General features: G+C 47.7%; 1 protein-coding gene across 2 annotated transcripts; it reads right to left on the reverse strand.

Moving 5' to 3' along the window:
• Positions 1 to 494: 494 nt before the first annotated feature.
• LPAR4 (lysophosphatidic acid receptor 4) lies at positions 495 to 13,620 on the reverse strand. 2 transcript variants are annotated; one of them, XM_068204650.1, is made up of 2 exons: positions 13,238 to 13,620; positions 495 to 3,206 (listed from the first exon to the last, which is right to left on the reverse strand). In XM_068204650.1, the coding sequence occupies exon 2, from the start codon at positions 3,052 to 3,054 to the stop codon at positions 2,008 to 2,010; it is 1,047 nt and encodes a 348-aa protein (XP_068060751.1). In that variant the 5' UTR covers positions 3,055 to 3,206; positions 13,238 to 13,620; the 3' UTR covers positions 495 to 2,007. The 2 variants fall into 2 exon arrangements, with proteins under 2 accessions (XP_068060751.1, XP_068060752.1); XM_068204651.1 differs by lacking the exon at positions 13,238 to 13,620 and adding an exon at positions 12,282 to 12,847.
• Positions 13,621 to 13,921: the final 301 nt, after the last annotated feature.

A 13,921-nucleotide genomic window follows, 5' to 3' on the forward strand; every position in this document is an offset into this window, starting at 1 on the left:
GTTGAGATGGGCTGATCAACCAAAGGAAATACGGAATTTAAAATTCCCTGTGAAGAGTTTGGATGCAGTAGGAAAGGGGCACAGGCAGGAAAATGTCAAAGCACTGGTTAAATGGCAAATATTGCTGCTTCCTAAAGCCCAGCTCATCCCTTGGGCTGGAGGTAAACCTTTCCCAGCTGCTGACAAATTCCCTGTCATTGCCTATCCCTTGTCCTGCCACACTGACCTCATTCCACCAACTTTTTTCAATGATCTCTCCTTGTTTTCCCATTCTTCTGCTCCAAAGTGCAATTGTCTGAGGGTTTAATCTCCAGAAAAGCCTCCCAGGCCAGTCCTGTGTGCAAGTTTCCAGTAAATATTACTGTAACTCAGAGCTGAAATAGAATATTTTTGGCTGCTCTCATGCTCTCTGTGTATAATGAGTTGATCATATGCTTTTCTCCAATAACTGACATTTTAGGGCTGAAATAGAATCATTTTTGGTGTCTCTCAACCTTGGCTAGCCATTGACTTCTTTATTCAAAGTGAATGCAGTGCTAAATAAATATTCCCTTGGAAGCATTAACATTTTACAGCTGAATTCTTCTCACACTTAAACCTCTGTTGCTTTAAATGATCACATTTGAGGTGCTGCTCTTGTATCTCATGAGGCTTCATCAGAGAGACTTAAAATAGATTTGAGTGGAAAACATCTGCTCAATTAATAATTTGTCTCTTTTTTGTCAATTATTCCCTAGAAATAGCTTTGCCATGGTAATGTAGATTGCTGAGCTAACAAGTTGTAACTTTACATTTTTTTCAGATGAAATTGTTCTCCTCATTTCTGTGTCTTCCACTTAAGAATGAACCAGCCTGGGAGGGGCTGTAGAGCTTCAAACACGAGCCAAGAGCTGGAGAAAGGAACCAGGTGGTAAAATGCAACACATACAAATAATTACTTTTCCATATATTTCTGTAATCTATAAAAGGAAAGGTAATAAATTAATTGGAAAACAAGACGATATTGCTGTAACCAGCTAAGAAAGGAGTGCAGCAAATTGGTTTTTGAGTTACCTTGAGGCCCTAAAAACCCATTAAGCAATCACAGATCCTCCGTTAGTTGGGTGCTGTGACACCACTTGTCCATATTTTGGTGGGATCAGCACTCCTGGGCCTTCAGCTGCCTCAGCTTCTGAATGGGGGCTTTGCCCTTGGAAGAACTCTGGTGTTTGAGGCCCTTCTCCAGCTGACTTTACAGTCCAGCCCTTCCCAGAAATAGTCATATAATCCCTTGGGATATAAAAGCTCAGGTGCAACAGATCATTAATGAGCTCTTTACTCCTCCTCAGATGTGGCATTAAAAACAATCAAATTAAATGACAGCTTAATCTGACAAAAATGAAACTTCATCTCTCAAAACTGTAGTAATAGGGTTTTTTTCTTATTATCTTTTCTGTCACCAAGCAACTCTTTTGCCTAATTGCTAAACAATTATTTACACTTCAAACCTCTCCATAAATTCCAGTCTCTAGGAAAACCAAGCTCTGCACTCTGGCAGTGGAGTAAGGAAAAGCCACAAGCTTTTATTATGCCTTTGTAAGCAAACATACATATTGTGGGAAGTTACTGAATTAACATATGAAGATGCACCTGCAGAAGGCGGAAATATTGGCAGGAATCTCTAAGAAAATGAAATTTTCTGTTTTCCTACTGGTCCCATGTCAACTGCTGAGGGGGAAAAATGCCAAATATTGGCATCTTCTGGCTAAAGAAGCTGTTCTGTTCCCTCCTGAGTTGATGCATGTGTTGCAGCCTATCCATAATCTCCAAAGGGAGATCCATTGGGATTTTCATACTTTGTGTTCACCTGTGGAACGTGATGGGACCATCCCAGTGCGAGGATCTGTCGTCCCCCAGCAGCTTTTCTTCATTAACCCCACGTGTGAACCCCCATTTTCTGGAGCTGCTCTTTGCCACGTGGTGTTAATCAGGAGTTAATGGGGGGTAACTCCCTGTGTAAACATCTCCCTAGAAATGAGATTCAGATGTGGGATCTCCTCCGTTGGTGATGGCCTGGTCACTGATCTCATCCTGCGGCGCCGGCAGTGCCGTCTTTGTGAGCGGCATCTCTGTCTTGAAAAGAGAATCCATTTTGATCTGGGGTTTGATGTTGAAGGACTTCTGGAAGGACTCAGAGGTGAAGTAGTAGATGAAGGGGTCAAAGCAGCAGTTGAGGGTGGCGATGCACAATGTGATGGGATACATGGCCCTGGCAAACCTCTCCAGGGAGCAGTTGGCGATGGCCTGGGAGCGCACGAGCGCGTACAGGAATAGGATGGAGTTATAGGGGACAAAGCACACGACGAAAATGGCCACGTGCACGATGATCATCTTCAGCACTTTCTCCTTGTTCGTCCCAATCTGGGACAGGGTGGCCGGCTTCCGTAAAGTCCGGAGAACCAGTGAGGAGCACGTGAGGTTGAGCAGCAGAGGGATGATGAATCCCACCACCTCAATAAATATGGTGATCTTGGACAGGTAGGTTTTCCAGATCCTTTTGGAGAACCCTTCGAAACAGGTGGTGCTGGTGTTGGACACGTTGGTCGTGGAGAACAGCGAGGCCGAAATTCCTCCACTGAGGACCAGGATCCAAACGCCGGCGCAGACGATGGCAGAATTCCTCCTGGTGCGGATGGTGCGGGAGCGGAAGGGATACACGATGGCCAGGAAGCGATCCACGCTGATGCAGGTGAGGAACAACATGCTCCCGTAGATGTTGGTGAGGAACGCTGTGCCCGAGATCTTGCACAGGCTGTCCCCGAAGGGCCAGTGCCTGTTGAAGTTGTAAAAAATCTTAAAGGGCAAAGTGAACACAAAAAGCAAGTCTGAAACTGCCAGGTTGGTCATGAAAATGGCCGTCTCGCTCCGCATCTTCATCCGGAAGAGGAAAACGAAGAGGGAGGCGCAGTTTGTGATCAAACCAAGGATGAAGACCACGCTGTACACGGCTCCGTACAGGTTGTACTTGAAGGAATCATCTGTCAGGCAGGTATGGTTGTTGCTGTGGTTTCCCATGCCAAGTCTGGGATGGGCTTCCAAAGGCCTCAAAGTCTACTTCAGTGACATCCATAAAATAAGGCAAGGAGATCGTCCCTTCCCAAAGGAACACATTCCAGGGAGGTGGCTGGACTCCTTCCTACCGCATCTCCCTCATGGATCCTTTCATCCTAAAGGAGAGAGAACTGCCATCAGTCTTGAACCAAAGTGGCTGTGCAAGAGAAATTCCCAAATTAATGGATGTGCAAACAAGAGCAGGAATTAGTTTTCAAGCGAGTCTTTACAAATTCCATCATTACTGAGATTTTTCACAGTTGAAGACAGAATTTACTGAATTTGGCCTTTCCTTTCCTTCCATCACTTCCTCATCCTCCTGTTGGAAGGAGAGTGATGGTTCTGGCAGCCAGGTCTATGGAAGGTGTCCCTGTCCATGGCAGGGGTTGGAACAAGAGGGGCTTTAAGGTCCCTTCCAACCCAAACCGTTCTATCATAATTCCAACATTCCCTTGGAAAGGTTTTCCTTAAAATCTGAGATGGAATTGGCCCAGTATGTTTGGAAAGAAATTTAACAGAATGAAACATCTGAAATTCTGCCCTAAACTTGTAACAGGAGGGGGAAAAGCTGAAAGTTGTAGTGTTTGCTTTAAACTGTGCACAAAGGCAAGTTCTATGGATTTTCAACCTTTTTTGATGCAAAAGTATTAAAAAACCCTGTCAAAATCTATGATAAAGAAGAGCTGCTTTGCCTTTTTTTCGAATTGAAAATAGGAGCATCTTTACACATGTTTTCCAATGTGGAAAACTGTTGTAGCTCAGAAATATTTACCAAAAACACTTCCCAAAGCCATTTTTCCCTTTTTTTCCCTGCTTAAAAATGTCTGCAAATATGGTATTACTTCCAAAAGGAATTTTTTTTGCAAATGTAAAACTTTCCCAAGAAAGATTCCTCTAAGCTGTACCAACAGCTGCTTTTCATTCCCACTCTTTGTCGAGGTTTGGAATGTGAAATTTGGGAAATCTCAAGGACTACACTTGTGTAAAACTTTGTCCCAACTCAACAAGCTTTGGAGACACGTGAAGTGAGCATGTTTTAACTTGGACAGAGGTGCTTCCTGAACTCCCTGTATCATCTCTCCTGGCTATTTTAAGTATTTTTAATGCCTGTGAGAATAATCCCTTGGAAAGTCTCCTCGAGGAAAGTCCCTCTGGAGCAAGGAGATTTTGTGAGTTGGATCATCAGCACTTCTTGGAAATGTGGAGCAAAGTTGGGTCATGAAGGGAAAAACCTTTTCCTTACAAACCCCAGCCAAGCAAATAAGAACTAGTTTGGAATCTCCTTGTAATCTAAGAAATTTAGGAGCTACAACTGGGAGTAGTTTGGAGGCAAAACCCTTGTGAAGAGTGGGATCCTTTCCAGAGTGAACCCCTGACAGAGGAATTTCAGCTCCAAACCTGTCACTGAGTTGTGTTAAAGGTTGCAATGGCAACATATAAACAAATAAAATGGAAAACAAGTCATGGTTTCGAGACAATTTTGGGATGCAAATTATCAAAATCAGATGTTTTCCATATGTTTTCCTCCTGGGAGTTCTCGCATGCAAGCTGTCAGCCTTGCTGGTAAAATGGCAAATGTTGGGAAAGCTGGGATATCCACGGCTTTGCTGGGTGGAAGGGGCAAGTTCCTCACCTGGTAATGCCTGGAGAACCACAGGCTTCCCAAAAACTGGTTCTGTGACCCTGGGAGCAGGCAGCACCTCACCTTTGCACCTTGCAAAGTAGCAAGAAAGGAGGATGCCCAGATCTGCCTTCCCAGATGACTTCATCCTTTGGACATCCAAAAAGATGAATTGGAACTTGGAGGTCTCTCCTGTGGAGATGCTTTTTCTCCTAAATTCATGGTTAAATGAGCTTTATTGGGAAACAAGCTAAAAAACTGATTTCAAATATTTAAATTTATGGGAAGGACAGGAGTAAAATCTCAAATGTGGGATTGAACTCACTTTCTTTGGCTCTGTGGTAAAAGGAAAGGTCTTGCTGAAAGTTCAAATGCCTTTGAACAAGAGCTAAGTTGGATTGGAAAGCTCACATGAGCTCCAACAGGAATAGCTGAGCCTTGGCTTAACCTTCAGCCTAAAGCATTAAATCCTTGGCTTGGAGCTCCCTCCCAGTGCAGACACTCCCTGTTATCTCCATCAGGAGTTTGTGTTTGTGCTGGAATGTGACTCCCAGGGTGTGTGAACCCCAGGTGTGCCACACTCTCCTGGTCCAGGGTCCACTCTGGGTCCTGCTGGGGAGATCTCAGAGGGATTGGGTGTCCTTGGAAACCTCACACAGCCTGGGAGCCCAGTGGAAGCCCCACTTTCCAACCTGACCTGGATTTTGGCAGGTCCTCAAGACCTGGGTTTGAAAGATGCTTTTGGAACTCTCACCTTTGCTGCTGACCAAGTGCTCATTGCCTGACCCAGATACTCCTCATACAAGAAAAAAGATGCTCCATCACCTGACTCTTTTCTCCCTGCTCTACTCCAGACAGCCCCAAGGTCAAATCCCGTTTTTTCCAGTGTCTAATCTCTGGGAATTGCCTGCCAGCAATTGTCTAGTTAACTTATGGGCTTTAAAATACAGCCTGCCTTGTTTACCTATGGAACCCTGAGGTGTTTAAACAAGCTGACAAGTGGCTTTGAAACCCAGCCATGTGCTTTAAATTCTGTAGGACGAGTCCACAGATTGAGTTTCCCGAGTGTAAAATTCCCTTTCCTTCCTTTCCACGATGGATTAAAGCAGTGGGATGCTCTTCATGGACACCACGGTCACCACTGCTGTTGCCTTGCTGGGAAAAAGTAAAGCAATATATTTTTAAAAAGCTGAGTAAATACAGGACGACAAAGTAGGTTTTTTTTAATCTTTCAGACAGGGCAAAGCTTTAAGTCCTATATTTCAACTTGGGGCTAGTCCAGGAGGGGAGGAATGTAATGGAATAAACCCCCTGTTTAGTGAGATAAAATTCAGAATATTCTCTCTCCTAGCAAGGATGGTACCAGCAAACCTCCAGCAGCCATCCCTTACAAAACCCTGTAATTCAGAGCGAGGTTCAGCAGAGTAGCTCCAGGCTTTACTCTTTTATAGTAGAAATATCCCATCCTCCATGGACTGAAAAGAGAGGAAAACTTGGTGTTACTTCCTATGGTGCCTGAGTATCCTGTTTACAATTCCTGTATTTCCTCCTCCCAGCACCCCAAGACACCTCCAAACTGCCAGACTGCAGCTCCATCCAGAGGAGCTGTTTGTTAGAAAAGGAATTACTGCAGGGAAAAAAAAAAAAAAAATTAAAAGCAGCCCCTGTCATTCCATTATCCCATTCTTCCTGCTCCACACTGATCCCGTTCTCCACATGTGCAACAAGCTGAGGTCAGAAAAAAACAGCGTGAAGTTTGGGGCTGGCATTTTTGGCGTCATCACATTTTCTTTTAGTCATGTGAGATGTCAGATGAGTGGAACTTTATCAGTCTGGACGTGAAGGACACCCTGTGTGTTCATTTGAACGACTGAACTCTGGGTTTGGGATGTCTGGCACAGCCCTGATGGGAAAACCTCCCAGGGCTGAAGGATCTTTGCTGGATTATCATGGTGTGTACTCAGGTTATCTCTTAAATCTTGAGAAACAAAGGATTATAGGTAGAGAAGCCAAAACCTGCAGGACAGTGGGGTTTGGGGAGGTTTCTCTGGGTTTTGTCCCAGGTTATTGCACCACTACTTGTGTTTTGATAGGGTCTCAGCCCCAGCCTTGGAAATAAATAGGGATTTTCCTGGGGCACAGCAAGAGCTTTATTTCTGCCTTCTCCTGACAAGAATTCCATTCACTCCAGGGTTTGCAGCTCCCTGCTCCTCACCCCATTGCTACAACGCCTGTGGGATGGGTAACTTGCCCCCACCACGGAGCCCAGGGTTACAGCTTTACAGCAAACTCAGCTCTGCAGCTTCTTGGTGTTTGTTTCCTTCCTTTGTTCCACTTTAATTAGGCAGAAGGTACAAATAAAGGTTTTTTTTGTGGGGAGATGTTCGGGGTTTTGGCAGATTTTTGCAGAGATGATAACTCTGTGTAAGTCTGTAAGACTTGGGTTCTTCCAGACTGGTGACTATAGATAAAATAAGATTAAACTGCAATTGCTTGAATAGATAAAATCAAAACTATTATATATTTTAAAAAAACCAAAACATTATTCTACCTGAAAAACCATGTCAGTCCCTGCAATGGATTTACTAGATGGAAATCTACTTTCTTTTTCAGTAAAAGTTGGTTTTGTTCAGGGAGAGCTCTGAGAGTGTGAACTGGCAGCAGCTTTAAGGACAAACCTCCAATCTGGGGCAATCTGGTGGCTGATTTTTCCGTGTTGGAGGCTGCCAGGGCAGGAGCTGGTGCTGCACAGTGATGCTGTCTCTGTTTTCCCAGAGCCAGCAGTGCGGGTTTATGGAGAGCTGGACCAGCTGGAGCAGGTGATGCTGGATCTGGCTTCTCCAGAGAAAGGTGTAGCGATGGGAAATAACTTGGGACACCAATTGTGGGGTTGGGCTCAGCTCGCTGAGTGGCTGTGAGTGCTCCATCCTCCCCGGAGCTCCTGGCAGATTCCCAGTTTTCTTCCCCGGTGCGGTAGGAGCAAGGGAAGGCCGGGATTAGAGGGTGGGAAGCGGAGCAGCTGCCCGTAAACAAAGCTCCATTGACGATCCGAAACGCCGGCAAGGAGAAACGCTTTAATCTCTTTCATTTCCTAATCCTAAGTGATGTATTGGAGAACAGTGGGAAAAGAGCAGACAGAAGTGGGACTTTGAAGTCCATGGAGGTTTGTGGAGCTTCAAAGGGCCATTCTTGCCCTTTGGTTTATCGGAGTGAATGCCCGGCCGGTATGCCGGGGAATGGGGACGTTTGCGGGTGATTAGCCTAAAAAACAGGGCAGGAAGGCTCTTATTCATGGCTTTGACACTTATTGTGCTCAGTGTCACCCGACCTGGCACTCGCCAGCCCTTGCTGCAGGTGCGACATCGTCTCCTGTACCTGTGGGAAGCTGGGGTTGGGAGTGACTCGCTTCAGTCAGGTTTCAGCAGCTGATTTTTCAGAGAAAAACCCGAAACGTGGGGCCGCCTGGGGAGGCATCGCCTCTCTCTCAGCCGGGAGTGAGAGCAGGGATGAGGTGGGAGCCACCGGCCGCTCCTGTCCCCTGGGCTGAGCTGGCTTTGGCTCTTGGGGACCCTCCCACCCCCTCCAAGTTCAGCAGCTCCTTTCTGTTGCACACGAATGCAGCAGGAGCCCGATTTCATTCTTCTCCAGGATGGAGCAGGGAAGGAAACCTGAGCCTCTCAGCCCGAACCCTAAAGGCGCTCTCCTTTTTTCTTCCCTTTTTTTTTTTTTTTTTTTTTTAAATTTTATTTTGTTTTTAATTGCTCAGCACCGCCGTTGTCTCCTCACTGTCCTCTGAGACTTACAAAGCATTTCCTGCTCGTGGTGCCTTCTCTGGGCTGTATCTGTTTTGGATTGAGCTAATTAAAATGTTTCCTTCAGAAGAGATTCGCGAACTGCCTTACCCCATATTCAGCCACTGATCCTCAGGGCATGACTCTCCTTTTGTTTGCACTGAGAATGTCTCTCTCCATTTACATCACCCTTTAACCCTTGGCGTGCTCTGCCTTTCCCCATCCCCAGCAGCCTCCAGAGGGGCTGGGCCGCAGCCAGGAAGCGATGGGATTCACCCCAAACTTCTCGGCGAAGTTTGCATTATTTAACACTTGTAAGAGCGGCTTTTTGCTCGGCCTTTGGTGCTGGAGGAGTGCGGGAATGCTGCTTGTTGGGAGCCCCAGGGATTGCTGGATAATGGCAGTGCTGGATTCAATAGAGAAGATTTAGATGCAAAGAAAAGCTGATGAAGTGCTGAAAAGCAAAGTTACCCTGTCTGACCAGGTTGTTTTCACCCAGGAATAATGTTTGTGGTAGAGGCTGCCGTGTCCTTGATGTAGCTCTGGTTCATTACAAAGTGTGGCTAAGGAAAAAAAAAAAAAAAAAAAAAAAAAAAAAAGCCAACATAAAAAATAAGAGACTCCTGTTTCCCTGAGCCACTGGGGACTCCAACAACAGGCCTGGGTTTATTTGCTCACAGCTCCAAAAGGTTCCCAGTCAGCAGCCTGCCCAACAAGCTGCCTTTCTTCGCTTTCCCTGACACAATTTCCAGTGGTTCCTCGGCCATTCCTTGGCTTTTTGGCTCCTTGTTGCCTTTCCTCAGCTCCTCTGAGCCACGTGGAGCCCTCCTGTCACCCCATCCTCATCCCTTTGGCCTGGATCCTCTGCACTCCCTTTGCTGAAATGGGAGAGCTGAACTTTCTCCTCCCATTATTCAGAAATTATGGACTTTTTTGGCCTTGCCTGGCACCAAGAAGGTGCCAGCACAGCAGCACAAACATCAATTTCACCTTGGCAAGGTGGCCTGGCTGGAGGGGCTGTCTGGATTCCTTTGGGTGCTGGGCCAGTCCGTCCATGGGGCTGGACAAAATCTGTGTTTGGGACCTTGAGGGGTCTGTGCCCTGCATTTATTTACTGCAGGGGGTTGATCTAATAGGGCATTCTTCTCTTAAATGGCTTTATCCTGAGGGGAAAAGGGGAAATTTTGAGGATTGTAGAATCCCAGATAGTTTGGGTTGGAAGGGAACTTAAAGCCCATCCTGTTCAATCCCTGCCATGGGCAGACACCTTCCACCTCCAAGCCTTGTCCAACCTGGCTTTTTCTGTAAAGTGGTAAAATAACTAAGAAATTACTCCACAATGCAGAAATATCCCATCTCAGCTAGCCAGCAATGCTTCTGCAGCGAAGCTTCTTAGAAATCAGGTTTCTAATGATAACATGAGGGCAAGGCAATGACATTCTGGCATCATGCAAGGGCTGGATGCTGCTTTTCCTGCTAAATATGGTTATATCCATCTGTAAAACATGCTGGGGAGGAAGAGGGTGAGTTGTTCTGCAGGTTCAAGAAAGGAAAATGGGAATATTATTAGAGGAAAATAAGAGGTCTCCTGTGGCTGTGTATTTACAGCATCACAGGGTCTCACAGCCTGATGAGCTCATGTTTTGACCAGAGAAAGGATCTGCTCTGCTGCCAGAACACACCTTTGTCTCAGGGCCTGATGAATGTCCCTTAATTTCACTTGCCAAGATAAAGAGATCTTCCTTTGCCTACCAACCAAACCCATTACAAATAATCCAGCAATTTTTCCTGCAGCCAGGGTCAGCTCAGGCTGGTCTGGCTCTGGAGCAGGGTGGATCTTTACCCCTTTTATGGGGCTGAACTGGGAGCTGGTGCAGGAGGAAGCCTCGCAGAGCCACTGTCTGCTCTGGGAATAAAGAGCTCCTCTTTTCAGGGAGAGAATTTCCCTTCTGTGGAAAGTGGTGGCTCCCCTTCCCCAGGACTAAATCGGATCCTTATTTAGGGAGGAGGAGCAACGCGTGGAGGGGCAGAGTGAGGCTCTGCACGCACGCTTGACCTGGAAAGACCTGCTGAGGGTGGCTGAGTGCTCCAGGAACCATCCCCACCCAGCCCAGCCCGCGGGGACGGCTCCCTGCCGGCTCCTTTGGGATCCTGGAGCACCGGCAGGCTGGGAACGCCACTGCAGCCACACAGCCCTGATCAGTAATGCTCAGACATCGGGAAATAGAGCCCCAAATCCCCAAAATGCTGTAAGCAGGGTGAGGGGCAGTGGCACTGATGGATCACGGACATGGCATCCACCCAGATGGCTCCAAGTGCCGCAGTGACAGAATCCCAAATTGCTTTGCCACCTCCCCTCCAACAGTGCACCCTGTCCCCAGCACCTGGCCCAAGCTCTGGATAAAACTGCTTTAATTCCTGCTCCTGTGCTCCAGCCATGAGGTCACTGCTGGAGGACTGATCCATCTTCCAGCTGGGAGAGCATCCTCTCCCTGCCCAGGGAATGTTTCCATCCCTCCTCCTCAGCAGCCCCAGGTGCAGCTTTGCAGTTTTGTGCCTTATTGCAGTGCCCTAAATGAAGGGAGTGGGGAACTGGGGCGTTCGTTCTGTTTGTCTGTGTGGAGCTGAGCTCCTGACCCTGGAATTTGGAAGACATCGATTTTTATCAGTTGAGGAGGATTCTCATTTTTAGCCTCAAAGGATTCCAGTGAAATGTTTGTTCAGCCTCCTCTCCCACCCCCTTCCTCCCTCCTATGTGTTTCAGGACTTTCTTTTAAAATGCAGAGGCTTTGAACCCCGCAAAGTACCAGGGTTTTCTGCCTGTTTTATTTTTAGGGAATGCTCCTAAGGGCAAGAAGATGGAAAAGTACTACAAGGGGGGAATGTCCTTATCACCGAGCTGTGAACTTTGCACTTCCCATTCTCTGGATTTGACTGTTCTGTTCCTATAGGGCAGCAATACAAAAACCACACACAATTGTCTCCTCTCAAACAATGATTTGGGAATGTCATTAAAACCTCCAAACTTTTCCTGCAAATTTTTCTGCCATGTGCTTATATTGTGTTAAATCTTCTCTCTTCCAAACAGCCAAATCTTTAAATTATGTTGTTCATCGTTCATTTTACTTCAGACACCCGGTTTTTTAGAGCAGTCTTTGAACTTTTCTCATTGAATTTTGCAGATTTAAAGGAATAGATTTCAGCCACGAATGGCAGCTGAAGCGATAAAACAAATTTTTAAAGTTTTCAGTGTAATATTTATAACTTAATTCCTATTTTTTGTATAGTTTGTGGGAACCAGCCCTCCATTAAACGAAGGTGAATGCCACATTTCTATCCAACCCATTATAAGCCTAAAGTGTCTTTATGACACTGACTTCAAGTACAAAAGAAAGCTGTAACCAAGGGATCCTTTTCACAAACACACAACAAACAACAGGACAGAAAAGTCCTAAACTTGTCACCTGCAGTGCCACAACGAGAATCTCGATGGGAATGGAGAATTACGCTGGGAGTTAGAACCATTTCCATGCAATCTGGAGGAGCAGCTCGCACAGGAATTACTTTCCTAAAACTTGGAGCTCATCTTTCTGCTGTAAGCAGCCATGGCAGGGCTGGAGCAGGAGGAAGGGGAGTCGCCAGCACAGGGAAAACACCGCAGATCTCCAGTGAAACCCGGCGGGATTCATCCCCCACATCCATCCGAGCCTGCAGAACCCCCACCCGGAGCTGCCATGAAATCCGGCCGCTTTTCCTGCCTCGGGAAGGGGGGGACTTACCGGGACCGCCACCATCCCCACGGCTCGGGGCTTCCACGGGATCCCTCCCTGACAGTCCTTTGTGTCCCTGGGACACGGGCCGCCTTATTCCCACGCGGGAAATCCCACTTTGTCCAAGTTCAGCCGCTCATCCTCAAACTCCGCGCTGGGTGGCAGCTGCCCGGCCTTTGTTCCGAGCGGGATCGGGGTTGCCGAGCGCTGCTGCCATCGTGTCTTGGGAAAACGGGACGCAAGAATGGGCCCAATGTCTGGGCAGGGACTGTGGGCAGGGGGAACTCCTGGGGGTCTCCATAGGAAACGCTTTCCATTGGGCAGGGATGTGTTATTAGCGGCGGAGCCCGCCCCGCCCCGGGTCTCCGCTGGGTCCCTCTCGCGGGGCTCTATCCATGGATTCCCTTCCAGAGCCTCTCCCAGTTCGGAATTAGCAGCTTAAGGACAGCCCGACAATGAGCAGCGCGGATTTCCTGAGCAATTAGCCGGGGGACCCAGCCCGGGAGAGCGTGCCCGATGGGAACGAGCAGGGAAAAGCTCCTCAAAGCTCGGATTTTCCTTCCCGCCGCCGTAATTGTTTTGCCTTCCAATTAAAAAAAAAGTGAGGAGTAGAGGGGGGAGCTGAGAATCGGGAGAGCACTGGGTAAGATTAGGAAGCTGCAGAACAAAGTTGGCCGTGAAAATAAAATCGCAAATATTTCCCTGGGCAGATGTAGAAAGACGCTGTTTGTTAGGCTGGGGGTTGTTGTTTTGTTTTAAATATTCTCAAAGGAGCTGACTGGAACAGTCTGAGCTCTGGCCCTGAATCGCTGGATTCCTGCTGGAAAGCCGGTCAGCTTTCCTTCTCCAGGGCCATAATTACAAATACTCAGAGAAGCGTGGCTGCGGCTGCCTGGGAGCTGCCCCCGAGAGCCGCGCGGTGAATCTGCCCTCTGCCTAAAAACTGGTTCTTTTCCCCCTCTTACCTTCGATATCAGCCCTTCAGGTAAGGACGAGGCTCTTCTGGCATCAGCAGCAAGGCGGCGGATGGTTCATTTTATTCCCTTTTCAGCCCTCTCTGCTTCCATAGGGCTGAAATGCCGGGGCTGCTGCTAAAGCCCAGCCTCCCCCCTAACGCGTCTCGCTCGCATTGTGTTTGTCTCTCCTCTTCCTCCGCTCTCCTTGGCTCTTCCCACAGGCAGCCAAGGCCAGTAAACAACTCATTGTGAAGCTGCGATGGATGTAATTCCTTGGGCTGGTGGCCACCGTGGCTGAGTCGCCTCTGCAGCGCACCCGGCTGCTGCCACAGGCTTTTATCCCTCCATGCAAATAACTTCCTGAGTATCTCATGTAACAGCCCAGCAGCTCCAGGCTGCCCAGCCTCAGCCTCTGCGAGCCCTCGGTTGAACGAAACACAAAAACAGGAGCGTGGATTCGGAGTGAGAACGGTGGCGGTGCAGATGTTTCCTGCTCCCGGTGGGCAAAGGTCCATTTCGTTTGTTTAGTAAAAATAGAGGCAGAAAATGTGGGGGAATGGTGGCGGCGTGGCCAAAGGCATCGCTGTCACGGAGCGTGGGGCTGGCAGAAGGCTCAGGATGGAAAACCCGCCAGTATCACCAGTAAACTTACACAGGAGCCCAGTTTCGTGGCTTTGGGGCATTTTCAGGCGG

Source organism: Anomalospiza imberbis, chromosome 14 (genome assembly GCF_031753505.1).
Source record: "Anomalospiza imberbis isolate Cuckoo-Finch-1a 21T00152 chromosome 14, ASM3175350v1, whole genome shotgun sequence".
Lineage (NCBI taxonomy): Eukaryota > Metazoa > Chordata > Aves > Passeriformes > Viduidae > Anomalospiza > Anomalospiza imberbis.